At 31.3% G+C, this 27,903-nt stretch overlaps 5 protein-coding genes across 10 annotated transcripts; 2 read left to right on the top strand and 3 right to left on the bottom strand.

The window, feature by feature from the left end:
- The first annotated feature begins 916 nt into the window (after positions 1-916).
- NSD (Nuclear receptor binding SET domain protein) lies at positions 917-10,322 on the top strand. 2 transcript variants are annotated; one of them, XM_029299078.2, is made up of 14 exons: positions 917-1,092; positions 1,174-1,633; positions 1,958-2,243; positions 2,465-2,853; positions 2,949-3,675; positions 3,823-3,989; positions 4,142-4,460; positions 4,549-4,771; positions 4,870-5,062; positions 5,263-5,692; positions 6,415-6,670; positions 6,759-6,976; positions 7,420-7,643; positions 8,658-10,322. In XM_029299078.2, exons 2-14 carry the CDS (start codon positions 1,433-1,435, stop codon positions 8,868-8,870), a joined length of 3,846 nt encoding a protein of 1,281 aa, XP_029154911.1. In that variant the 5' UTR covers positions 917-1,092; positions 1,174-1,432; the 3' UTR covers positions 8,871-10,322. The 2 variants fall into 2 exon arrangements, with proteins under 2 accessions (XP_029154911.1, XP_029154906.1); XM_029299073.2 differs by having other exon boundaries at positions 917-1,204; positions 1,275-1,633.
- Positions 9,947-15,730, bottom strand: Tmem63 (transmembrane protein 63). The gene is made up of 12 exons (XM_029299036.2): positions 15,383-15,730; positions 14,728-14,854; positions 14,381-14,598; positions 13,996-14,275; positions 13,673-13,776; positions 13,376-13,571; positions 13,147-13,261; positions 12,858-13,054; positions 12,443-12,769; positions 12,010-12,285; positions 11,685-11,918; positions 9,947-11,079 (listed from the first exon to the last, which is right to left on the bottom strand). The coding sequence occupies exons 1-12, from the start codon at positions 15,400-15,402 to the stop codon at positions 10,879-10,881; spliced, it is 2,295 nt and encodes a 764-aa protein (XP_029154869.1). The 5' UTR covers positions 15,403-15,730; the 3' UTR covers positions 9,947-10,878.
- A 39-nt stretch (positions 15,731-15,769) lies between these two features.
- Positions 15,770-22,297, top strand: Gnpnat (glucosamine 6-phosphate N-acetyltransferase). Of its 4 annotated transcripts, XM_029299044.2 has the most exons (7): positions 15,770-15,890; positions 17,411-17,497; positions 20,440-20,667; positions 20,913-21,033; positions 21,139-21,201; positions 21,287-21,414; positions 21,502-22,297. In XM_029299044.2, the coding sequence occupies exons 3-7, from the start codon at positions 20,653-20,655 to the stop codon at positions 21,742-21,744; spliced, it is 570 nt and encodes a 189-aa protein (XP_029154877.1). In that variant the 5' UTR covers positions 15,770-15,890; positions 17,411-17,497; positions 20,440-20,652; the 3' UTR covers positions 21,745-22,297. The 4 variants fall into 4 exon arrangements, with proteins under 4 accessions (XP_029154877.1, XP_029154894.1, XP_029154886.1 ...); XM_029299061.2 differs by lacking the exon at positions 17,411-17,497; XM_029299053.2 differs by lacking the exon at positions 15,770-15,890 and having other exon boundaries at positions 17,393-17,497.
- Positions 16,022-20,500, bottom strand: MCPH1 (Microcephalin). Of its 2 annotated transcripts, none has more exons than XM_029299016.2 (5): positions 20,232-20,500; positions 18,054-20,150; positions 17,023-17,679; positions 16,673-16,910; positions 16,022-16,611 (listed from the first exon to the last, which is right to left on the bottom strand). In XM_029299016.2, exons 2-5 carry the CDS (start codon positions 20,141-20,143, stop codon positions 16,348-16,350), a joined length of 3,249 nt encoding a protein of 1,082 aa, XP_029154849.1. In that variant the 5' UTR covers positions 20,144-20,150; positions 20,232-20,500; the 3' UTR covers positions 16,022-16,347. The 2 variants fall into 2 exon arrangements, with proteins under 2 accessions (XP_029154849.1, XP_029154858.1); XM_029299025.2 differs by having other exon boundaries at positions 20,276-20,500.
- Positions 22,234-27,870, bottom strand: yata (N-terminal kinase-like protein yata). The gene is made up of 13 exons (XM_029299004.2): positions 27,622-27,870; positions 26,595-26,800; positions 26,294-26,440; positions 26,080-26,208; positions 25,768-25,979; positions 25,578-25,668; positions 25,006-25,488; positions 24,405-24,626; positions 23,837-24,089; positions 23,472-23,642; positions 23,039-23,319; positions 22,638-22,746; positions 22,234-22,559 (listed from the first exon to the last, which is right to left on the bottom strand). Exons 2-13 carry the CDS (start codon positions 26,706-26,708, stop codon positions 22,426-22,428), a joined length of 2,346 nt encoding a protein of 781 aa, XP_029154837.2. The 5' UTR covers positions 26,709-26,800; positions 27,622-27,870; the 3' UTR covers positions 22,234-22,425.
- Between the last annotated feature and the right edge of the window lie 33 nt (positions 27,871-27,903).

Genomic DNA, 27,903 nt, shown 5'->3' with positions numbered 1-27,903 from the left:
TCCGAGACTCCCTGTCAACGCCCGGATGCTCTTTGAGAAGATTATTCGGTCCATCACGAAACACGACACACTCCCGGACTTGCACTCCCGTTTATTCGCGTTGCTCGCGCATGAAATCCAGACGAGACGCGGAGCACTCGCGACGCACACTCTACTCCTCCGCGGCTGGATTCGGACTGATCGGTGGCGGCGCTGCCTAGTACGTCGTGAGTCGTGACGTCACGTCAAAATCGGCCGATTTCATGTATTACTACGCGCGGGAGTTTTCTACGTGTAATCGCGATCCTAATGTCGGTGCACGCTACGCGATCAGATTTATACGACGGATAATTAACGACGTAAAGATACTAATTAAATATATTTAACGCTCGCACTTTCGTGGACCGGCACAGATGAGCCGCGCAAATTTAACCACGAACAACTCGAAAGTGCAATAGAGAGCAGCAACATTCTAGATTAGTGTTCGAGAATGTATTCAACGTGAAGCGCTCGATTGACCAATCAGGGCAAAGAGATTCTCGACTCCGATTGGTCGATCAAATTCTGGACTTTGACGGACGGATTTTTGAACGCATCTTCAAGTTTCTTGAAAATAGCAGGTATCTAGTGACTCCCAGTAACGCCTAGTATTATTGGAAGAGAAATATTCACGTAGGAGAAACGAAAAATTCACGAAAATCGAATAGGTCTAATAATGTTATAATAACATATTGGAATAATAATATAATAATAATACATAATAATTAGATATAATAATATATATAATAATATAATAATAATACATAATATTTAGATATAATAATATATATAATAATATAATAATACATAATAATATTGTATATAATAATAATCATAATAATATATAATGACAATATATATAATAATAATATATTAAAGAATATTTCGTGTTACAAATAAAATATGTAATAAACTTTTTTTACGCTTCAAGAAGAGAAAGTGAGGAGATTTTTAAATCTACTTGGTAAAAGAAGTACGTGACTTTATCAATCTAGTGAGATGAACGACAACGCGACCGTGTGGATCGCTGAAAATCGCGGGAAACGCATTCACCGCTTCATGGACCTCTGCGAGGTTCGTTTGCAATTCATTATTATCACAATAATTGGGACAAGGTAGAGGACCGAAATTAGGATTACATGGTGGTTCCAGCAGTGCAGAAGCTAAGGACCATACTCCGGACGAGGTAGGCGCAGCCTTTCGTAAAAAAGAGAGTAACCCTCGACACTTGGAGGTCTGATAGTCTGATGCCCTAGAACCCAGCGGTGGTGAAGATTGTTTTCAACGCGTGAGTCTCTACCACTGGCTTTCCATGACTCGCGTGGGTAAGCGTCGTTGAGGAATCCGATGCACTTCCACGTTTTGTGACACTCAGCTTGTAGCAATTCGAAAATGTCACATTGATGATACAGTTATGAATAGCATGAGCCAAGTGGAGGCCATCAAGGCTCCTGCAGCCGAGTCCGGTGAGACTGTTGGAGTTTCGAACGAAGATGCATGTAACGACCAAGAGGGCTTATACGATAATGACAATGGCACCCCGTCTACCAGGAGCCGTTACGGTAGAATAATTAGACCTAAATCTTCCATGAATGATGCTGCCAATTCATTACAGGTATGCACGCTGCGCTATTTATGCCTTTGTATATTCAAAGCATTTGTATAACATGGTCAATTTCCATGTATATATATATATATATATATATATATATGAATATATACATAATTCTTGCATCAGACAAAAAATCCAAAAAAAATGTATGATTTATACACATGTATAATATTTATGTATGGAACATGTATTTAAATCTGTAATTTAATATTTATGCACTTACTATTTTTTTAATACATTTTACATGTTTACTACAAACATAAAAATATTACTTTTTTTAATTATTTGTAATTATACAATAATATATATATTCATTATATGTTATAGAATTTGAAGATTTCAAAGACACGTAAACAACATAGTTCTATGAATAATAGTAATAATAGTGAAAATATAGATGAAATTAATACAACTAACATCATAGATGAAGCCAATAGCTCTTCTATCATTTCAAGTAACACAGAGGAGGACCCATCTTCAAAAGTAATAAGTCCTACTATTGAATGTAAATGGGTAGTAGGACAATTAGCATGGGCCAAAGTTGGCAGTTTCCCATATTGGCCTTGTGTTGTAACACTCGATCCACTTACATTAATATATCACAAATTGAGAGGTATGTTTCTATAATCTTGATATATACATTTCATTAATTCTTAAATTATAGAAAACACATTTGGAAAAAAAATGTTGCAGAAGTACATGAATTAATTATATACATTAAATTATACTTTTATTGAATATCAGTTACAGATTTAGGTTGTTAAAAAGAAAATTTATTGGTAGGCATATAAATTGTTGAACAAACTTTACTATTTTTCTTTCTTCTTGGCACAGTTACATCCAGGGCAAATATTTTAATGATACATGTTCAATACTTTGGAGACAAAGGACGACATAGTTGGGTTTCGGCAAATAGTATGATGCAATTCACAAATCTTGATGACTTTATAAAGCTATCGGAATCATTGACTGCGGAAACAAAGAAGAAGGATGCAAGAGCTGCCGCTTTTATTGTGAAACCGGGAATGAAATCAAAATGGGAAAACGCCGTCGATGAAGCTATGAAAGTGCAACCAATGACAATTGAAGACAGAGCCGAAACTTTTGCGCCAAAAATTAAACGTTCCAAAGATGCAAAGTCATCTACCGAAAAGAAAAATAATAAGAGAAAATATTCAACTGATCAGGATGGACCTGATGCTAAGCGCGCTAAACAGGATAATGTAATATTAAAAATTGTTTACACATAATATAATATAAATTCGATCTTGTACTTGTTACATATAAAACCATATTTTTACTTTTAATATATTTACAGGTAAATAATACAGAAAAATTGGAAGTATCAAAATTGAATAAATCAGAGATAGCAAAATCGAAAAATTCGCGAAGCGTAAATGGTAAAATCGATTTGAAATTGAATTTGGACTCTTTACCCTCGTCTCCTTCGAGCCATAAAAGTTCTCACGACAATACCAACACAAAAGTCGACAAGAGTGAGGAGGACGAAACTGGTGTATTTGAAGTTTATTACGAACGAAATAGAGATTTACTAGAGGACGAATATCCAAACGCGTCGGAAAACGATATTAAAAAATATTTGCGTAAAACTTGGGATGGTATGGACACAACTTTTCGAAAAAAGTACCGATCATATATGACTCGTGAGAGTTCGCGTTCGAAAGAAAGTTCACCGGATAACGAAGACCTCGAGACATCAGCCGAGATTGACACAAGTACGAAAGAAAGTAGAAAGAAAAGTAAGATTGACAAAGAAGAGAGTTCCGTTTCAGAAAGTTCTAAACGTGGTAAACCACACAATCTCTTTAGAGGTATGAAACAAGAGAAAGTTTGTCAGATTTGCGAGAAAACGGGCAAATTAACGAGATGTAAAGGACCTTGTTATTCTTATTTTCATTTGTCCTGTGTGAAACCTGGCGAATCTAGTCCAGAGCACTCTGTTGACGAGAACATATCGGACGATAGAATACTTGACGATTTAGATATAATTAGGAAAAGTATTAATAGCGAATCTGAAAATAATGGTAATTATAATAATAAAATGTAATTTATTTTTAGATTAGTCAAAAAATTTTTTACACAACTTTTACTAATAAGACGAATGATTTTTCTGATCAATCTGATATATTATCATATGCGATATATATTGACAGTTAATTAATTTAATTCAGGTAAAAACGAAGAGCAAGAAGATGAAATGTTTAAATGTATCGATTGCCTATCTGGAGTAGCACCCGCTTGTTTCATATGCAATGAAAGAGAAGGAGACAGAATAAGGTGCATTGTACCAGTCTGTGGGAAGCATTATCATTCTAAGTGTTTAAACTCATGGCCTCAGGTATGAAAATGTTGCATTTTACTCAAGTATATTTTCTGAAATATATATAATTTTTTAAATAATTTAATAATAAATTTCTATATATTCCATACCATATTTTCTGAAATATGTATAATTTTTTTAACAATGATGAACATTTGCATTTTGCTCAGTCGCATTGGAATGGTGCACGTTTGACATGTCCGTACCATGTGTGTCACACATGCAGTTCCGATAATCCTCAGGATAATCATTCGCGTGCACCGACCGAGAAAATGGCGAGATGCGTACGTTGCCCTTCATCTTATCACACTTCTGCATTGTGTCTACCTGCTGGTTCAACAATTCTCACAGGTAGTCAAATTGTATGCCCGAAGCATTATCTCTCAAAACATCCTCCGTTGAATGCGGCATGGTGCTTTCTGTGTACGCGTGGCGGAAGTCTCATTTGTTGCGACACGTGTCCGACTTCCTTTCATGTGGAATGTCTTGGTAAATTTTCATAAAATTAAATTTTTACACACTTATTTAGTTAATATACGTGCAATAATAAATTATTCTTGCATCGATATAAATTTAGGTATAGATGCACCTGACGGTGGATTTATTTGTGAAGATTGTGAGACTGGGAGACTGCCTTTGTATGGAGAAGTTGTGTGGGTGAAACTCGGTAATTATCGATGGTGGCCGTCGCGTATATGCTACCCGCAGGAAATTCCTGAAAATGTAGAGACTAGAGCTCACAGTCCTGGTAAATTTTGCGTAATGTTTTTGGGGTCTAATGATTATTATTGGGTGCATAGGTAAATAGAAATATTATTTTTTTTTTATATACGAAATCTATATATCTTCATCAATTCAATAAATATCCATTTTTTGCTAATTTGATCGTCTTTTTCAGAGGTCGAGTCTTTTTATATCAAGATGGTGACGCAAATATAAAACCATCTATGAATAAAAAGACCGTAATGGATGATGCATATCGAAAAGCTCTAGAAGAAGCTAATAAAGTACATCAACAATTAAAAACAGAGCGGTCCACGACTAAGGAACAATCGAAAGCATTGAAACCACCTTTATATGTAAAATTAAAAGTACGGTTTATACCAGATTTTATATTTACATAGATATAATTTTTTAAATTTAAAATTTTTAGATTTTGATAAAATAGAGTTAATAAATGACACGTATAAATGTGCGTAGAATGTATTATTAATTTGCTATTAACTTGTAATCTGATAAAATATACTACAGTAAAGTGCTGGAAGTCTTAATGAAAATAGGTGTATGACAGGTCAATAAACCAGTGGGTAACGTCAAGCCGACCGAAGTCGAGAGCATCGTGGCGTGTGAGTGCGATTCCGATTGGGATAATCCTTGTGCACCGGGTACAGATTGTTTGAATCGCATACTGTTGGTGGAATGCAGTCCTGGAATCTGCCCAGCTGGAACCAAATGCATGAATCAATCGTTCGTGCTACGACAGTATCCGGTAATGGAGCCGTTCCACACCACAGGCCGCGGATGGGGTCTGAAAGCTTTAGAGGATATCAAAGCAGGACAGTTTGTCATCGAATACGTGGGAGAAGTTATAGATGAGGCCGAGTATAAGCGTAGATTGAATCTAAAAAAAGAACTGAAGAATGATGATTTTTACTTCTTAACGATCGACAATAATCGAATAATCGATGCGGAACCGAAGGGAAATCTCAGCCGATTTATGAGTGAGTATATCAGGGTTGTGCCGTAGATTTCAAAATTGTGTTTACATGAATTGTTTTTACATATTGTCTACATAATGTTTACATGAACTTTTTGCAGACAAAGTAAACTATATAAGCTTTATAAATTAAATGTCAATTTAAAAAAAGTACATTATGATAGTTAATCTATTTCTGTATAATTTTAGTATCAATTAAGAAGATATTTATGATATAAAAAATTAAGAAATCTATTTAAAGCATAAAAAATATAAAAAACCAAACAGAATTACTCATTGTTGATCATAAATGACATATATATAATTTACATTAATATAAAACACGATATACAACTTCTTCACGACCATACAGCCAAACGCGATGTTATTGCGAAATTAAGAAATATGAGGAATCTGGGAATTTCGTATCCTGTGGTTGAGATCTCAAAAACTCTCCTTGTTCCTCTTTTAAATTCCCCTGTAAGAAAATAGGCGAGAAAAATATTGGTCCGAAAGTAATTTCGCAATAATATCACGTTTGGCTCTATGGCCGTGAAGAAGGAGTTGTATATCGTGTTTTATATTAAATAAAGAGAGCCGATCTAATAATCTTAATATTCTTATCATAATTTACATTGTTTACCCATAGACTATATATATACAATATAGTTTACGGATAAATATCCTGAAGTATATGTATGTAAACGTGATAATCCTCCGAAATAATAATTGTGCTATTATTTATAGATCATTCGTGTGCGCCAAACTGCGAAACGCAAAAGTGGACGGTGAACGGAGACACGCGTATCGGACTATTTGCTTTGCGTGACATAGAATCCGGTGAAGAACTGACGTTCAATTACAATTTAGCATCTGACGGGGAAACGCGGAAGGTCTGTCTTTGCGGTGCACCGAATTGTAGCGGCTTCATCGGTTTGAAGGCGCAAACGCAAAAACAACAGTTGCAATCGAAGAAAATGAATAAATCGAAACGATATAGAAGGTACATGTTGCACACCTTATCCTTTATCGTCTCATCATTGTATTTCTTATTAAACAATATGTCACTGATTTCGTTGATTTTATTCTAGACCAAGAAAGTTTATGTGTTGGCGATGCGGGCAAGAAATATCAGATCGGAACAATTCCATAGTCTGCTCGCAAAGAACTTGCAACAAAAAGTATCACACAACGTGCGTTGAAGTCGATGACGCGGAATCGAAATTCAGTTGCCCTTGGCATCATTGCTTAGAATGCGGACGTCGAACATCAGCGCACTGTTCCTTCTGCAGCACTGCCTTCTGTCAAGGTAGTCTGAAAATAATGTTAACGCATATTCACGGCACACATAGAATGTCCCAAGATCAGCAGTATCTTTTTATTTATTGACTTGACTAATTTGAAATCAATTTTTTCTCAATATCGATACATTTAGATTTAATAATTTTTAAACAACTAACTTATATAAAAAAGGACAAGCATTTTTTCAGTAAATTTTCAATGGATTTTAGTAAAACTTTAACAAAAACTTTAATTTCAAATTTAGTTGCTGTTGTGTTGTAAAATATACGTAAAAAATTAAAAAAATAAATAATTCACATTTGATAGATATTTTCGCTGAAAAAAACAATTTCTCAAATCGGTTAAAAAAGATATTGTTAAAAGGACACTTTGTATGCATAATATAATTTATAATATTGTATGCATTGCAAAAATTAATATTAATATATATAATTATTGCTTATGCTTTAGTTCATTTGGGTGGTAATTTATTCGAACGAGACAGCGAGAAGGGTGGCGTCGTATGTAAGTTACACGAAAACGCGGATGTACAGAAGCCTATCGAAGACGAGAAAGAATATTCAGATAATGATAACGAGACAGATAAAGAGTACTTATCGACGAGTTCCGATAGTCCGATTGTAATGGAAAAAATTACGACGCGTGAACCATCACCAAGAGTTTCTATCGTAGAGGTGAGATGAACCTTGCCCTTTATTTGTGTCGTTAGTAAAAATCGCTGTAATAGATGTCTCGCAAATCTTATTTTGCGTATCCATACAGTTTAGCATAGAGATATTTCGTGCATTTATAATGCAATTAGCGTTTTATATCCTTAATTTGTACATCTTTGTATTATTTGCGCACAATTGAGTTGGTTACATATTACTTTGGTGGTGGTAGAGCATGAAAGAGAAAAATTTGTGACACAATCCTTGAAAGTAAAGTGTTTAGATAGAGGCTAGATAAAAATAAACAAGCGAATGCGTTTGTAATTTACCAAAAGAACCACTTAATTTTATATTAAATTAATTTTCAAAAATATAAAATTATTATAATAAATTTAAATTATAATCTGAATATAAAAGTCACAATTGGTAATGTAAAGAATGCATAATGAAGGATAAGGTATTCTTTTATACATTACTTTTCAGTTGTGCGTTATAAAATATATCAAAATTTTTACTTATAAATATCGCGGCTATTCTATATATAACAAAAGCAACGATTATTGTTATAATGTTGTAACATAATGAAAATTATACTGTAAAATTAGAAAATAGGACATATGTTTTGAAAAAAACAAGAAAAACAAAAGATACCTGAATTCTTTTATTTTTAATTATTTTTCATTGTTCCCATCCCTACTCCTTCAAATTGGCAATAATGTGACATTTGATTAAAAAGTTTTTTATTTAATTTTATACTTGCAAATAAACATGTATTTTCACATTAAATATTGTAGATATGATTTATTATATAATAGTTGTAAATGAATTTTTATATATTTGGTAAAAAATAAGTTTATTATTTTCTTTTTAATTTCAAAATGGTAACGTGATGAGTAATGTTTAATTCTTTAAAATGTTTATTCTATGTTAATATACTAATTTCGCATTCAGATACTATATCTGATCGCGAATATTAGTCAAGTGGTAAATCTTAAATGTTTTTGTAAAGATTGTTTTAAACAATAATGTGCCTCGCAGGTTCAGCTAAGCAGTGAAGAGAGCGAAGAATCTCAAAAAGAAGAAGAAGAAAGCTATCTCAAGACTAATTTTATGTCATGTGATAAAAGTTCAAGGATAATGAAGAAAAATACATTTGATAAATTGCAACGGGAAGAAAGTCAAGTGAAGGAGTTAAATAATCTTACATCTAGTCAGTTGGAAGCCATAATTGGCGCTAGCTTGTGTGAATAAAAATCTTCTCATTCTATAATATTTCATTATTCATTATAGTAAAAATTAATTCTCTCGTTCTTTAATATATGTATAACAATATGTTCCAATATTGTTTAATATAATTATATGCACATATACAAACTCTATATGTATATTATAATTATTGTTTTATTATAATTATATATATATATAGTGATGCATATATATATATATATATATATATATATATATATATATATATATATATAATTATGTAAGATATTAAAAACTGAGTAAAGAATCTGGGTAATATACAATCTCGAAAAATATTTGATAATTTTACATTTTTTAATGATATATAGAATGTATATAGAGAACATATAATTATATAGTAAAATTTTACATGACTAGTGCCTTACTGAAAAAAAAAGAGAGGAAAAATAATAAATTTCAAATCCAATCATATTTATTATTTTTTATTAACTCTTCAGATTTTGCAATAAATATTTCCACTGCCTCACATTTTGTGAAATGTTTCGTCTTTGTAAGATAATGAGAATGTTTTTGCGAGAAGAGGAGTAATTAGTTTCTAATAAGTAATTTATATACAAGGAAATGCATTGATTTTTATTTAATATTTGACTTTTAGTTATTCGATAAAGTAACGACATAGTGACATTTTTAATTTATCGAAATAACATATATAAAATAAGCTATACATTCTTAAGTTTTTATGTTAAATGTGTAGAAACAATAGTTACGAATGAGATAGATTATTTATCAGAATCGTGAAACTTTGTAATTTTTAAGAAATTATACAGATACATGTTGCTAATTATTTATCAAGAGAAAACTTTCGGAAAAAACTTCGAGAAACACTTGATAAAAACATTTTGAGATTTTGAGAAAATCAAAAAAATGTAAATTAATCAAGCCAAGTCGATGTGTGTTAAATTATAAGTTCCTAAAATTTGTATATGTATACGCCAAAAAATTTATTATACATATATATGTATAATTGTAACATGTATCATGCTTCTATATAAACAGAACAAGCAATAAGTAAACATTATAGGATTTTATATATTATATTCTCACAATAAAAATAAAACATCCTGCTTAGCCATTTAATAGTTGATATAAAATCTGCTAAATTATTAAAAACTATATGCTTATTATCGCAAAATGTGAATTAGATAATGATATGTACATACTGTTGTAAAGATTATTTCGAATTTTCTTGTGAAAATATCAACATTATTTATAAAATTAAAAATCGAAAAAATTGCACCTTATTGATTAAAAACTACTTCCATGTAAAATGTGTATATAATTGTAAGCTTACTCGTTTAAAGTGTTATTACATAGCAATATTATGTGTTAATACTAATATAATACAGAGTATAATATTAAAATAATAAATTGATATAATAGACATTTTATGTTATATTATGCTGCTAAATTTGAAATGATAAAATAATTCTGCCTGTTTTTCTCTGTGAGATTCTTTAAATAGCGATTTTGTGATATACTGTTAATAAGGCTTTATTTTACACAAGTTTATATGAGTATTAAATATATAATATCATTTTTCATACTTTTTTTATGACAAACTGTTAAGCATATGATAATAAAAGATTTAAAAATATAATTATAAATATAATAATTATAAATGAAAGAGTATAAGAATGTATATATATTATAAATGACAAAATATAAAGGTGAAGAATAATCCTAAAATAATTATATTTTGCAATTTTTCTAAATCAATTATAATTATAATAAATTATACTAACTTGTGTTAATGTGATAGCTCTATATAAGAAACTTTAAAATGTACATTATTTGTGCTATAGTTCTCTAGCTTGCAAATCATTAATATATTAATAATTAGAATAATATGTATAACTTCTTAAATTACGGAGCATTCTGTATATGTATATATATATATATGTATATGTATATATATATATATATATATATATATATATGTATATTTATTTATTTATTTATGTATTTATTTATATTTCAAGACATGATATAAATATTAAACTCTTTGCTCACCGCCATAATTTTGGTAAAGTTTTGGACTTTCTTGTACAGAGGAAGTGGTACTTCTCGGACTTGGTAAATTCGCTTCCGAGTTCGAGGCACTAGATATAGTTTCCTCTAAAGCTATTATATTCTTTCGCAATACTGGTGCGACGAAATTTTGACCGGTCGAGAGGTCCCTTTTCGGTGCTTGTGTCTATAATGAAATTGATCAATAATTAAATTAAATATCCTAAATAATTAATATGTACAAAAAAGATCCCATTTTTAATTTTGTTTACTTTCTATCTGGTTTATAGTTTGTTTATTATTTTTATATGTATTGATTGTAAAATATATTATGTAAAATGTTAAGATTTAAATTTAAATAGTTTTTTTTTCAAATTGTGTATGTAGATTTGACGAAATATTCAACAAAATCCTCCCAAAACTATTCATAAGTTATATATATTATGATTATATATTTTGTTATATTAATATATTACATAATCTATGTATTATAATAATTTAATAACTTAATATTTAAGTAAGGTAAAAATACTAATAATGTTTAGACATGCACATATATATATATATATATATATATTTTTTTTTTTTTTATCTTTAAATACGGATATCTAAACTTTCAGTCATGAATATATGTACGTATATTTAATATACATATATACATTCCATATTAAAAGTTTAGATATTTGTATTTAAAAATTAAAAAAATACAAATGTCCAGGTATATAGGTGCATGCATAGGTCTAAACATAGGTACTTTTACCTTATATCTTAATAATCATATATGTATAATACCTTAGATTTCGATGACGGCAATGCAGCACCGGTTACCAGACCCAAAATAGTCGCACAGAGACCACTGAGTTGCACCGCAGCTAAAGGAGACAAACCTCTTCGCACCAGGCCTAAGGCCAAAAGAGCAGCTTGCGCTAAAACTGGCGCAGCTCCTGCAGCACCAACTGCAGCTCCAGCCAGTTGACCACCACCGATGCTTGGTCCATAAGCGAAGCATAAATTATGCCTGTCCACCTATTCGTCAAGAGATAAGATTTTTTTATAAATATACATATCCAAAACATAAGAATGACAAAGTTATTGTAAGGTATCGAATGAAACATACCAAGTGTTTAAGTACAAGATAGAGTAGACCAAAGGGAGTTATTAACGGACACGCCAGACTATAGACGGTTGTCATAGTAAAGACTAGGAGCAACCACGCGTAATGCGCTCCCAGTGGAAACTCCCACAGAACTGCTTTTCTAACATGTATCCTTTCCGCACGACTGCGAGCTATGCAGAGTCTGAAGGTGTACAACGCTAATTCTGGGAATCTGACCAATTCTAATCCGCTCCCGAGCAAGGCAGCAGTTATAACATAATTTACAAAAAATGCACCCTACAAATTTTATATCCTATCAGATTTGTGTGACATAAATATTAGAGTAACAAAAAATTCTACTTATATTAATATTATTTAATTACTTATATTTATATTATAGTAATTTTTTTAACTTATGAAAAGTGTGGACACAAATATTACTCTTTCCTCTCACCTGATCTGGCAAAAATACACATTCCCATTTTGCTGTGTTATTTCGATCCTTTAAAGTCCATTCTAGAAATGCTTCTGCACTGGTTAATCCTAAACTAGGTAATATAAGCACCATCAGCAACAAAAGTAACAACGTTTTTCTCATAACAGTACGATTCAAGCTGCTCCTAGTCCAATGTCTTACGAGCGATTCACTCCTCGCGACCAGTGCTGGCATTAGAGCAGCTACACTGATTAAGAGTACGGTAGGCAGAAAGGATGAAACCACTGGGCTTAAATTCATAATCTCTCCGGTAATTGGTAATTTATTGACATTTGTTACTACAACCTAAAATTTAAAAAATATATATATATAATATATAATTATATATAGTTTTTATAGTAAAATATGCTTTTGCTGAAAAAAATTGACTTACAGCTGGTGTAGTAAGGAAAAATAATATTAATCCCAAAGCAAAATTTATTAATACAGCATTTAGATACCAGCACGGCCTTGGAATACTCAGATTTTCCCAAAATATATCTGATGGCGTGGGAGCATAATCCACAATCCATTTTACATTCGATGAGGACCGGAGCTGTTTACGCATAGTTTTAGCTGCACCAGGTGTTCCTATTAATTATATTTATCATAAATTTTGTCATTCTTATTATAAACTAAACACACATGTATATATAGATATTAAATGTATAACAATGAAATACCTAAAGTTACAAAAGCTACTCCAAGAGGTTTACTAAGTGCCACATTCTTCTCTTCTTCAACTAATGCTGTTAATCGTATTTCCTCATTGGTGTAGAATTCTTGAGCATCTACTTGCTGCAAATTCAAATTCTTTCAATAGTTAAAAATAATAATTTGTGTCTATGTATTCACGATTATACATAATAAAGTGATTGATTCTATACATTTATGTAATTTTGATACATTTACCTTTTTCTTGCAGCAAGCTCCAAGAATTTGACCACATGGATGAGGATACATTTTCAAAGGTTCTCTCTTTTTAGCATAATTCTCACAATATAAACGCGCCTGTTCCGCGCAATCTCTTTCTGCATCCAAATTTGAAAGATGCTGTATATCATGAGCTAATGTAATGTCTTCTACTGTTAAAGTGGGAAATGCTTCCCTGAAAGAATTGTCGACTTTAATAATGTCAGCAACAAGTACATTAAAAGTACATTTATATATGATGCAAGAAAGCTTTCTTTTCTATGCATATATACATACTTTAAATATTCTGTAAGATTTTCAACACTACATTGATGTTTTGGTATATCTGTAATCAATAATGTTCTAGCTGCAAGTTCTCCACTAGGTCTAGTATCTCGCACCTGTATTCACATATAAAAATTCTGATAAATATATACACATATACATATATGTACATATGATAAAATATAAATGTCATAATATTTAATTTTTTTATCATCATATTTTTTGATATGATTATATAAAGAGCACATTATATAAAGAATATAATACTATATAAAGAACAAAGCGTTTTATATTACAATAGAGTGACTAAATAAATTTGAGATAATAACTGATACCTGCTTCAAACAACGTCTCATAATAAATCCACCAACTGGCAGATAAGATAAGAGTAATATTGTGTGCACCCAAATCCAGTTGGAAGTGGGATCTAAATTTGATAATGTCGTATGACTAAATGTCGCACTGTCTCCTGGTTGCATGGTCCCATGAAAATTAATGGGCAAAGCTATACACAATGATACAACAAGCATCATGATGGTCAATATGATTAAGCACCGCTCAAATAAAATATACAATAATCCATCAGGGCCTGCGCGTTGTAATAATTCATTGTCACTGCAAATGTAAGAGGATTTTATATAAATTATGTTAAAGATATATATTCTGAAACAATTAATACATGAATTAAAATCTATTTTAGATTATACTGAGTATACTAACGTAATCTTAAAAGCAGTAACAATCCACGAGAGAAATCCTCTATCCAATTGGGAGAGTTGAGAATTGACAGAAGCTTCTATACATAAGGGATCGGTGTCTCTATTTTCATTAACACCATAAAACAGCTCCATCCATCTATTATCAGACTTATGTAATAATGCAAGGCGTCCATAATTCCAAGCCTTTTTACGTAATAGACCAAATAAAGTAACTAAAAACTTTGATAACACAGTATGTTAGATATCAGTTTAATATATGTCATATATTATCTTTTATTCATACAAGTCATTGACTAATTGTCATTTCTATATGTATATATATTTCAACAAATCAAGCAAAAGTCTTACCAGAAATCCTATTACATTTAGCAACAAGTTCTCAGGTATTCCTGCATATACATCTGTGATTATGGTTCTATTATATCGGGGAAACGAAATGCATGTATCTGGGTATGGAGTATCACTAATAGATGTGCTGTAAATGTAAAGCAAACAATATTATATATTACTATATGTTCTAACAAGTAATATACTATATAGTATGAGTAAAAATATATTGAATTCTACAAAATTCTCATAATTGGGAACACAATTACTACATTATAATTTTATTTATACGCTGAAAGAGATTACTCGAATATCATTAGTCTCGAAAAAGGCACGAATGGTGCGAATATATCTTATTAGAATACATTTGCACATATGTGCTCATAGATTATACGCTTCGATAAACAAACATATAATACAGCTGGAAATACACGTTAGAGACTCCGACATTTCGGAAAGAAAGTATGACAGAATCTAACCATTCAAATCATATATTTTAAAAATATAGTATTGTTCTCGAGAAATTTTGTCGAAATGTCAAAACGACGAGCTCGCGAGATCGAACAATGCGAAAGATAACATAGCGATAAGAACAGCTGTGCAAAAATTTCGGAAAATCGTCACGCAATTAAGCAATATGTCAAAAAATCACACGCGATCAATCACTGTCACTTACTTTTCGGAATAGTAATCCATGGTCGATCGTGAGAGACACGCGAAGTATCAGTATTCCGTTAAACAAATACGAAGGAGCATGTTAGCGAACGTGTGTCAGTTTGACACATCGTATGGCTGGGTCATACTGGGTTGCTGTCACTCGCAGACGCGCAAGTTTTCGCTCCGCGAAAGTAACCTAGCCTAACCTGACCTAAAAAAATAGATAATCAAAAATGCTCGAGTTTGTAAAAGGCAAAAAATGGAGAAGAGGGGAAGAGGAAAACAATATTGTGAAACCAAATATTGTGAAAGTCAAAAGTCTAGATTATATCTGTGCTGAATAACTTTCTTCAGAATCAAAGGCATTCTTTATAAATTTAATATAAAATAATGTATGCACCACATATGTATATATATATATATATATATATATATTTACACACATACATGAAAAACAATACACACACATGTTGGAGGAAACAAGAGGCATAGATACGCTTTAGTATTTTAGTTGACTCAACGGAAAGGTATTTATTGCTTTATATCACGTAATTTTCAAAATAAAGAATGAGCAAACCCGTTTTACGTTCTTTGCACGTAACAGGTGATATGATAATAAAATAGTAAAGTGTTCTTTTTATTAGCAAAAAATGTACAATTTAGTTTTAAATATTTTTTTTATTTTTATTATAATCACAATATTGTGACAATAAACAAAAAATATATTAGGACAAGATATAAACTAAGCACATATTCTAACAAATTAAATTAAATAATAGTGAATATAATTTTTCACAAAAATTTCTTATATTGTACAATATTTTTTATATATTATTAATACTTTATCATGATTCATGAATAATTGTACAAAAAATTATTGAATATACAGTTGTCTTTTGTATTATAATAAATAACCGTATAAATTGTATATTTTACATTACAAGATCATGAGAAAAGCTATACTTATACTTTTGCTTGTTCTCCTTATTTTCTTTGATAAAGCTTAGTTAATTGTAATTCACCAGTCGTGATAGAATCTATAATCCAGGTCTCCTTTAGACCATTTATACCAATAATAATTTTAGCAAGTTTAATATTCTCGGTGATATGTCCGCCTGCGGTTTTTACAAGTTCTTTAAGAGTTTGGCACGGCACTGTAGTTTTAGGCTCGACATGTATTAATCCACATGTTGCAAACAATTCGGGGATGTACGAAAATCCAAATAATTGTTTGTCTTTCCGATTTTCCTGAAAAATACATATATGTTATACGATATGCGAATACACATCGCGAATTCATACATCTTACCTGCACGGCTTTAGAGAAATGTTTCATTTCAAACTCTTCAGGATCTAACCAGTCATTGTTCTCCAAGGATTTCAAAACCCATTCCAAGTTGATCAACCAGCAACCTCTTATTATCCCTCGAAGCAGATTCACTGTACGCACACCTGTACTCACAACATGAGTCGTTCGTTTCGATACAGTCATTTCGATTTCTGCTTTGCCAAGAGACTTGACGATACTCTTCACTAAACTTCTATCCCTATATATATAAAGTGTATTGCAATTTTATTATAAAATCATTTGTGAAATAACACCAAAAATTGTTTCAATTTATAGCAAAGAAATGTTTTAAAAGAATTTCTTATTATTACCCTTTTGATAAACCAGTTGTTACAATAACGATTTTTTTAGACTTATATGTATTCCGCTGAGTAGGTATTGTGCGATGTTTTGTAAAATCATTTAAGGAATCTCTATTTTCTATCGATTCATCTTCTTTATTTTGTTGTCTATTTTCCTTTAATATATCCTTCAACATGCTCTCGTCGGCAAATTTCTTAATGATGATTTTCTTGCTAATGACCTTCCTCGGTTTTTGTATTTTTTTATCCTTTTTCTTCTTTTTAGATATCTTGCAATCATTATCTGACCATGTTTGTTCGTGCGAGATATTACGTTTAATAGAACTTGTATCATTCATGAAACCCATTAATTTTCTCTTTCGACGTTTTTTTGTTAGTTTTTTGTTTTTCTTTGTAGATGTAGATGGAGATATCGATTCCTCAACTATGCATTTATCCTTCTCTACTGGAGTAAATGAACACAACTGAGAATTGTCATTAAGTGGTAATAATTTTTTTCTACCTTTTCTCACTGAAGTACATTCCATATTATCAGTAGTAACTGTATTCTTTTCATCTGTTTCAAACCTTGTTTCATCATCCGTATCTTTTATAATTGTTAATTGATCTTGAATAACAGAAGAATTATCACTAGAGGTGTCTTTCAAAATAACTGTATTTGAATACCTAATAATATAAAAAAGACTGTATTAAAAAGAAGTCTCTCTCTCTCTCTCTCTCTCTCTCTCTCTCTCTCTCTCTCTCTCTCTCTCTCTCTCTCTCTCTCTCTCTCTCTCTCTCTCTCTCTCTCTCTCTCTCTCTCTCTCTCTCTCTCTCTCTCTCTCTCTCTCTCTCTCTCTCTCTCTCTCTCTCTCTCTCTCTCTCTCTCTCTCTCTCTCTCTCTCTTCCTCTTTTTAATTAATTAATACATATTATATGAATCTCATATAGCCATATTACATAAATCATAAAATGATATAAATAATATGACTTAAAATATATAATTTACATAAAAATATAAATATTTATATAAATATGTATTGTACAATTTGTATACTTACATAGGACCTGATTTAGTTTCAGCATCATTCTTCTTATTATCCATAGATTTTAAACTGTTGCTACAAGATGACTCAGTTGCAGCATTGCTCTCCTTATTGTCTACAGAATTTAAATTATTGCTACAAGATGCTACACTGTTATCCAAATTCTGTGTCTTATGTCTTAAAAGTGTTCTGAACAAGACTGAACGGCTTATTGGATATGGAGTTCCCTCAACATAACTATCACCACTGTTATTCTTACGATCGCTGCTTGGAAGTTTAATATTAGATCTGTTATCTATTCTTAGTTTTTCTTTCGTTTCGGAAACTTTCGATTTATTATTATGGAAAACCTGATTTTGTGTGGAGATATTTCTTAATCTCTCAATTAAGCTGATATTTTCTAACGAGTCTACATCATTGGCCTCTTCATTTTCTGCTGCCATTAAATGTTGATTGTCCATACTTGGATGATTTTTCATTGTGTCTTCATTGTTCTTATCTGAGATCAATGATTGAAAATGGTTACTTCTTCTTTGCCATATTTTGCCTATTGAATTTACAGATGTATTCATTTTCATTGATGAAGTTTCAGTGATGTTTGAACTTTCAAATTGATTATCCAAAGCTGTTGACTTTTTATTATTTGTTTTTGTCACTTTAAAACTTTGATTGCTATTATTGGCCTTGTAATCATTCGTTTTCCGAACATTTTCTTCTTTGTCAGCTTCAGTCATTGCATCCAATGAAGTGTTCACATTTAAAGATGACCGATTTGTATTATCACTGTCAGACAAAAATAATGTACGTCTCTCGTGATTCTTAGTTTCATTCTGTTCTGGACTTTTTCCTTTGGATTCCTTTTTCTTGTTAGTTTCGATACTATTACTTGAATTTGTACTTTGTAAAGATGGATATTTCTGACTCATTCGAATACCACCATGAACTTCTGTCATTTCCATAGATATTACTTTATTCACTGTATATGTGGCACGAGATGTATCTGCATCACTGTTTGCTTCATTGTTAGGACTGTTTTTATCTTTTTCCTCTGTTATCATATTTTCATTGAAAGTGGAGCAAATAATGGGTACTCCTATATCATCACTCTGTATAGTTGAGAATGTAGTATTATGCTTTTCAGATTGATTTTGTGAAAGTATCTTAGATCTTGTTCTTCGTAAAGTAAGTCTTCTGTTACTGCCGCTTAATATGGGACTGCTAATTTGATCTGTCTGTCTGAGGGAAAATAATGGAAATTTGTCCTTCAAAATAATATCCTCTATGATTTTACACTTTGCTTGTCCTTCCATTTGTTTGTCTTCCTCAGCAAATAATCGTCTTTGAGTTAATCTAGATTTATCTATAGCTTTCTTGGAACTTTCTACTTGATTGCCATTCGTCGGTGTAGTGACAATATTGGAATATTCATTGTCTCTGTGTTGATTGCTCACAATATTAGTACATTTTTCATGTTCCATGATTGCCTTATTTCTTGATTGATGATTAGGCTTTGCATCTAGTATAACGACTGATTTATTCTCAATATTTGCATCATGTTTATCATGTGCAAAGTGATTTCTTTTATCCTTCAATATCATTGCAGTTTTTATAGAAAACTCGTTCTCTCTATCAAATATCTCTTGAGTTTTATTTAAAATTGCATCTTTTAAACGCTTGCAGTTTGTTTCAAGAGCCTTTTCCTTAATTGTAAGATTCATATCCTCAAGATTCACCGTAAGTCGTTTTAATTGTATTCCTTCTTTGATATGAAAGGATATATTAGTGTCCTTATTTACAAGCTTACTCGTATCGTTTTTAACTCGCGAATCCTCTTCATTGTCAAAATCAGCTTGACGATTCTTTTTATATGTATCATTTCTTTTGCCTCTCAACAGTCTTCTATTAGTTCGCACTGTATCCGTCCCTTTTTCAGTATCGATCTCTGTCTTCCACAAGGATCCATTGCCGGAATCCGTCAAATTTTCGGAATAACTCAAATTGACTCTCAGGGAAGTACGTCGACGTTTGAAACTGTCATCATCATCATCATCATCATCATCATCGGATATATCCGACTTTAATATCTTTCTCTTATTGGGGCTCATCGTTGATCTGTTGTAGAAAATAAATTATACAATAATATATTATATTTATACTCACAACAGACGCATTTATTATATAGAAAATAATTACATATGTGTTAAAAACTATAAATTCACAAATTCACGAAAGCTCACAAATTCTGTTACTCGATCGTACGAAAAATCGTCTTTACACGATGAATCCTCGTTGAGTTTTATCTCGCGAACAACAAACATTATCGTACACCATTACTTTCATACATGATTATTCGAAATATTAATGTTCAATTATACAACTCCTGTTTGTTTTCATATTCCAGCCGGGTCGTGTCAACGAAAGCACGGCGCCATGACGAGAGTTAGTACGCAATAATTCCGCTGAAGGCGCTTTGAAGCGTACATGTTCGTACATGTGTTGTCAGGTTGCGTCTTGTGTCAGGTCAGACGGTCAGACGTCAGCCGTCAGATGCGACAGATGCGATTGGAGATTAACGATTGACAAGTAAACGCGAGCCGCGAAGCGTGCAACAAGCATGAACGAAACGCAGGTACAGTATGCATATGTTAATGTTTTTTCGCCCTTTAAGTTTACTAGGATGAGATCTTGCATATAATTTCGAATCCCCGGTTTTATTGTTTTTCGAAAATTAAGTCATATATTTACATAAGGAAAGATAATTTCAAGTGCCACGTTATTAAATCGCTAACGCAAGAAGCTGGTAATAAAACAAAAAAAATTTATTGTAAAATTGTGGTAAAAAATATGTTATTAAAAAAAACTATATTAATTCAGGGAAAAATGATCAAAGAAGATGAAATTAATCTCTTCAATCCTGCTATACTGGATAGAATATCAATATCGCATGTCGCTGGATTGTTCATAAGACCATTGAGAAATACAGATTATGAGAAAGGTATATTTAGTAAATTTAATTCTTGCAATATATTTTTTTCACATATTTCATACATATCTATAATGTAATATTTAATATTTTTTTTAAGTAATCAAAATTTGATAGGTTTTTTAGTTCTTTTGTCTCAATTGACCGACGTTGGAAATGTTACAAAGGAACAATTCTTAAGTAAGCTTTTATAATCAGAAATTAAATTTTAACAAATAATAAAAATAATAATTTGGCTATATCTTTTTATTCTCACATTATTTAGATAGATTCTACAGCATGAAGACTGCTGGCGGTTACTATGTTGTAGTTATCGAGGACATAAATTCTGGGAAAGTAATTGCATGTGCAACATTGGTTGTAGAGCAGAAATTTATTCATAATTGTAGTTTGGTATGTAATTATTTTTTATATTCTCCAATTCCTTGTTTTAAACCAAGAATAGTATATAATGGTATATACTACTTTTTTTTTTTACAGCGTGGACGTTTGGAAGATGTAGTTGTCAACAACAGTTATAGAGGTAAATCATTGGGGAAGCTGGTGGTGACAATAATAATGCAATTAGCACGCTACTTTCATTGTTATAAGTTATCTTTGGATTGTACGGATCGTCTAGTGCCATTCTATGAGAACATAGGTTTCAAAAGAGAAACTAACAATGCTAATTATCTTAATATGCGTTTCCACAATGAAAACCCAACTGAACAGTCACATTTATAGTAATTGAATTTGCTTTATGGTGGCCTTGTGTCTGATAATGATGGATTGACCAATCAAAACTTGCAATGCAATATATTATACACATAAACGAAAAATGTAAAAATATCCTTAGCAAGAGTCGAAATTTGAAAGCAAGATACATTTGATTGGAATCTTGAATGGAAGATATAATTCGATTTTTTCTAGGAAAAAAAAATCTCATTAAAAATCTCATTAACAAAAAATTAAGAAAAAGTTAATTTTTTTTAGAAGATAAATTTTTATCATACTAATATTGACATGAACTATAGTCATTCGAATGACTTAATAAAATATATCGAATTTTATACTGTATCTTTTATATTTTATTTTTAGTGTTAATTAATTAACATTAACACTAGAAAATGTTTTTAAAAAAGATGAATCCTATTAATACATATAAAATATTGTAACATTATAGATTACATTAGGTTGTAAAAAGTGAAAGTAACTGTTAAATAAATAATTAAATTGTACTCAACATATGTATATTTTTTCATGCATATAATGTTAATAAATAATATTGTAGAAAACATTTTTTTGGATAAATTTCTTTCTTACATCAGATAAGTTATAAATACAGAAAATACTTTCATTGTATTATTTGTAATATTTAATTTGCTTAATGTACAATAGAATAATATGTATACGATGTATAATTACTTAAATCTTTTTCGCAGTTGGATTGGCTCGTAATTTCACCGCTCGTTTCGCCTCCATTTGTCTTTGCCTGGCCAATTTACGTTCCTCTCTTTTTCTCCTTGCTTCTTCAAATTTATTATTTCCACTAGGAACGCCTATTCAAAAAAATATATATTTATTAATAAATGAATAGAGATTTGTATATGTGTTACTCTTAATCAAGTCAAATATACTTTGTTCCTCTAAGGGCTGAACATCTTCCAGAGGCTGGAACTCTGAATCGTCCCATCCTACCTCGGAAGAATCATTTTTTTCTTGAACACCTTGGATTGTTTCTTCTTCCTGTAATATAAAGAATACTGACAATCGAGATGTACAGTCATAAGATCATAGTGTTTTTTTTTTATATATGTTTGTTCCTTTTTTTAATTACTTATAATACGAATCGGTACTTTAAGATATTTTTATTAAACAGAAAAAAGATCCAAAGATTTTACTTAAAAAAGCGAAGAATTTTAATCGCTATCGTTCGCATTAACGTATCCGATTCAATGCAAATTCAGTCGAGCCATATGAAGGTGTTAAAGCAGAACCTTGAATCAGTAAAAAAATATTAAAATGCCAAGATACAAACCGGTTCCTCCTCAAGGCTGGTCCACTGTTCATTAGCTTTAGGGGAGTGGCCGGACGGTGATTTAGTATTAGTTGGATTCAATGGCACCGCTGGCGTAGCCGTGGGCTGTTGCTCCATATCTCCCCAATTATCGGCATCCCAGCAATCCCAATCGCAATCGGAATTTGTATTTTGAGTATTTTGCGTATCGTGTTCCTGATCGGGATCGAGGGAGGTCATGCTCGTCGCGCTGCTCGTTGTGGCAGTTGTGCTGGCGCTGCTTTGAGAGCTACTTGCTTGTTCTAAAAAAATTAAATAATAGAGATGTAATAAATAGATATATGTACATGGAATAAAATACATTTCTATTTTTTAATGAAATTTTAGAAGAGATTATAGACTTGCGCGCTATGATACAATATGATGAACACTAATAAAAAGAATCGATGCGAACCTAAGGAAGCAGGTTTATTTAATAAGATCCTAGATGTATTATGAGGATTCGAGGATTTTGGTGTATCGGATTGACTGCGATAGAATTTCGCCGTAACCGCAGTAACGGCCCATCCAGCCCACGTCGCCGCGGCGTTGCTGAGACTGGGTGTCGCGGTATTCACATCTGCCTCTACAAACATATTTCAATAATAACATTAGTCTCAGTATTTTTATTTTCCCTTAAAGAATCGCAATTAATAATTCATCAAGCATTACGCACAATTAATAAAATGTTCATAAAATGTATAAATATAGTATTGTTATTGTAAAAATGTTATATAAGATATCAAAAGCTCGAAATATTTTGTATTTTTTTTAATTTACCCATCGATTCGCGAAGCCCAGGATCTTCAGAGACTGTCTCAAGCTTCGATAAAAAACCTCTTATGGTTCGGAATGCATTGTCTCGTACACCTTTGTCCACGTCTGTGGTAAGTGGACACAAAGCTGGTAAAATGCGATTTGCAACTTCCTGCAGTAGAAAATATTGCTGCGTTGCAGCAAGAGCCAGTATACTTGCAATTCTAGCTGGCGGAAAGGAGTCGCGAGTTCCCCGGATAAATACGCCAAGCAATACCTAAAATTACATTTATAAATTGATTTAACAACAATTACATCATTTCAAATGAATATATTATTTAGTATTTATTAAAATATATTATTAAAATATATTATTTTATAAATTATAGTATAATTATATATTTAGGAATACTAAAGATTGAGAGATATTATTTTTTACATTTAAAATATATTTATGAAATTTATTCAATACAAGAATAATTCAAAAATAATTTTTTAAAAATAGATAAAGAAGGTAGATATCTGTTGAAGAAAAAATAGTTTATCGCTTAATAGTTGTGCAAGATGCCAGAAATATTAAAATCAATATTACCTTCTGCCTTATCTGAGGATGAAGATGTTGAGCAATTTTTCCAAGGCAAACTGTTGTATTCGTGCGAATACTGCCATGCTCATCCTTTGATTGAAGCTTTACAAAATGTTTTAAAGTCTCGACATTAAGATTATTGTAATCTAACTTTGGTGCTAAATGTACGACTGATCTTATCGTTTCTTCCTTGATCGCTGGATTCGTATCAAGAAAGCCGTTTGCTACCTGCAAATATATATATATATAAAATTGAAGTCTTATAATATAATAGTTTAATTGTTATACAATGTAATATACATGTAGTAATAAAAATTATTAATATAGTTGATTGATATTTTGTATATGAAATTATTAATTACATATATACTAATGAAAATGTTTAAGATTGTCTAAATATTTATTATTTTATAAATTGATGGAGAAAGAAGTGAACAACATTTTTCTGTTTTCTTTTTTTTTCCTATTTACTCTAAAATTATAGACAAGATTGTATAAGAAAACTTGACTTTCTTAGATTTATCGTCATGGATTTCATAGAATCCAGAAGCATAGAATGTAAGAATTTGAATGTAAAATGTGTTAATATCCAATGAATCCTTTTTACCTGAGGAAAGATAGCTTCGTTAACAGTTGCTGATTGTAGATGGTCGATGAATCGATCCAATTGCTGCAATAACCGTAATCTTGTCGCTCTGTCATTCGACGCGAACAACTTGACGACACATGGCACTACTCGACGCTGGTACTCGGCGTCAGGTAATTGAGAGCCCAATTGCAGCAACGGCGGCAATACTGCACTTCCGGCATCTCCGAATTCAAAGGCTGCCAGCAATTGTGGTAGAATCTTATATCTGCCGACGCCATCGGGAAACGAAGCCAATTGCGTGGCCAATTGCGAGAAGAATCGAATCTTCTCTCCCCTCTCCTTCATCTGAATCTCTTCCAAAAATAATAGAGCGTCAACGAGATCATTTTTGAAAAATCCACCGTTACTGCGGCAACGCGCTATCACATCTGCAGGATTTGGTCTTCCTTCTGGATTAACTCCCGTTAATTCCCGATATACTGCCGTTATTTGCTTCGGAATCTTACAAAAAAGGAAAATAAATTAATGATATTGTTTTGATGAATATTGTGTTTCAATAAAATATTATATAAAATAAGTAACTAACTTACTTGACCTGTAATTTTAAGCTGCGAGCTGTTGTTAAGGGTGCTATTGTACGTTTCCCAAATTAAACAGCCAAGTCCCCACATGTCAACTGAGCTATTGTTTTTTATTTATTAATTTTATTGTATTATATGTATTATACTATATTGTATTATAGACACGTTATTTGAAATTTAAATAAAATTAATTATTTACCATTTAGTTAATGGTTTTGTATTTTCTTTAGCCTCTGGTGGTCGATACACTTGAAAAGTTGGAGGTAAGAAATTGTATAATGTATCCATAGCCGTCATGTACTCGACACCGCCGAGTTTCCATTCGCCACTTTCTTCATTAACAAACACTGTCCACAGATTGACATTATTATGCCGTAAACTCCCATCATTATTTAAGAAGTTAAGTGCCCTCTGCCATCAAATCGAAGTAATATGTATTATAGATTTTTCCTGTTCAATGTATGTTGTTTAGAAATTTCCAATGTAATATGTGATATTCATTTATACATACTGTAATTTGAAATATACCCCAGGAAAAGTATAATTCCTTCTTAGAATCATTTTCAAAATTGCATTTCTGTGTCATACGATTGTACAATGGCTCCACACGTTCTGTGGCTAAGTAAACCATTTTGTCAGTCTAGAATAACACACAGAAGAGTGCAAATTACATCTCTCTTAACAATTATTGATATTAAACAAATGTAAATTGACACAACTTATACCTCAAGACTATCAAGATACGCGAGTATACTTGGATGCCTAAGTGTCTTAAGCCTCTTTACAGCTGAACGAACAATGTCCAGCTGTTGCTCTCCTCCATTTTTAACATCAAAGACAAAAACTGAAACATCCTCACCTGTTGTGGTGCCCTAAGAAAGATTTTACAATGACAAAGTATATTCTCATTATATATATAAAATTATAAAATAAAGATTTTGCAAATATGATTTACTATTGTAAATTATAATTTGTATAGTGCTTTTACAAAGTACAAATTATTTCTATTATATCTAATTAAATTACCTTTCTCTTAGCTCTGTGCAATGTCCAGATACTTTTATTTTCTAAACCTGGGATAGGTTCCCCAATATCATATGGGAAATCCTTGGCAGGATCTCTTGAAAAAAAGGACCACATATTGTGTAAAGTTTAAACTCTTATCTATACATAAAAAGTATATCCAATGTAATATATTATTGACATTATCGCCAAACAGCAGCGCATCAAATCTGTAAAATATAAAAATAGTTGTAATCAGCTGATTGAAGTGCAATATCCAGTTAATAAATATAGTTGAAAAATGTACGATTTTTTAATAACGTGGAAATGTATACTTTATTGTTTAACAAATGGCTTCAATCTAATTCAATTCATATTGAAAGTAGAGGTTAAGTAACAGTCATACATTAGAAATCAAATAAAAAATTCAATTTTAAAATAATCTCTTATGTCAAAAACAAAGCTAAAACTTTGTTTTATGAATTAAAAAATCGAAAACATACAAATAATTGAAAATTACAAGTTATTAGGCATACTCGCTCCAACGTTAATAATTAATGATTACATTCATTGCATTAAGTTACATCATAGATTATCCAAAATAAATGATCTTGAATGAAATAAATAGAGGATTTGACAAGGATGTAAACGCATTTTACATGATTTATCCGAAAATACACCTTTTCGTTATAAAAAATCTAAATTTTTTAATTCCTGATTATATTACTTTTATTTGCACATATACAAAATAGTTACGTTTGTACTTATTTATGCATATTACAAAAATGTCTATATCACATATGTATTTTATACTTTCTCAAAAAATATAATTATTACTATAACTAACACACGGAAAAGCGATTATCTCCAATTTCCAGAGCATTCGCGTCACGTATTCGCGCATGCTTTTTCCTTACATATGTATATAAAGAGAAGTTTGACATCACGCATTTCCGACTATTCATCACGTTAGATTTATACGAATTAATTTCGATTCAAATGAGAAACACATTTGCCGACACAGAGGAACGTACACATATTTCTTTCTCACCTGTGCGAAGATATAAAAATGTCACGGGTGCGCGAAGAATCCGAAATTGCGAGCTTCTCGAGTCCCCATGAGAATACGCATATCAATACAACGACACGTCATTTTAGTATATACCCGCTATTATTAATCGGTGAATTGTCGACAAACTTGGACTAATCAACACTAGCGAAACATTATTCTTATCTCATGACAGGAGTCATGTGTGCACGCGCGTATGCGTGTATGGGTGCGTGTTTTATGTATGTGTGTGTGTGTGTGTTGATATGTATCGAGAGGGCAAGA

The sequence above is a fragment of the Nylanderia fulva genome, unplaced genomic scaffold, assembly GCF_048542155.1.
Source record: "Nylanderia fulva isolate GAGA-0341 unplaced genomic scaffold, ASM4854215v1 Scaffold3, whole genome shotgun sequence".
NCBI classification, from domain to species: Eukaryota; Metazoa; Arthropoda; class Insecta; order Hymenoptera; family Formicidae; genus Nylanderia; species Nylanderia fulva.
This window is presented reverse-complemented; position numbering and strand designations above follow the sequence as displayed.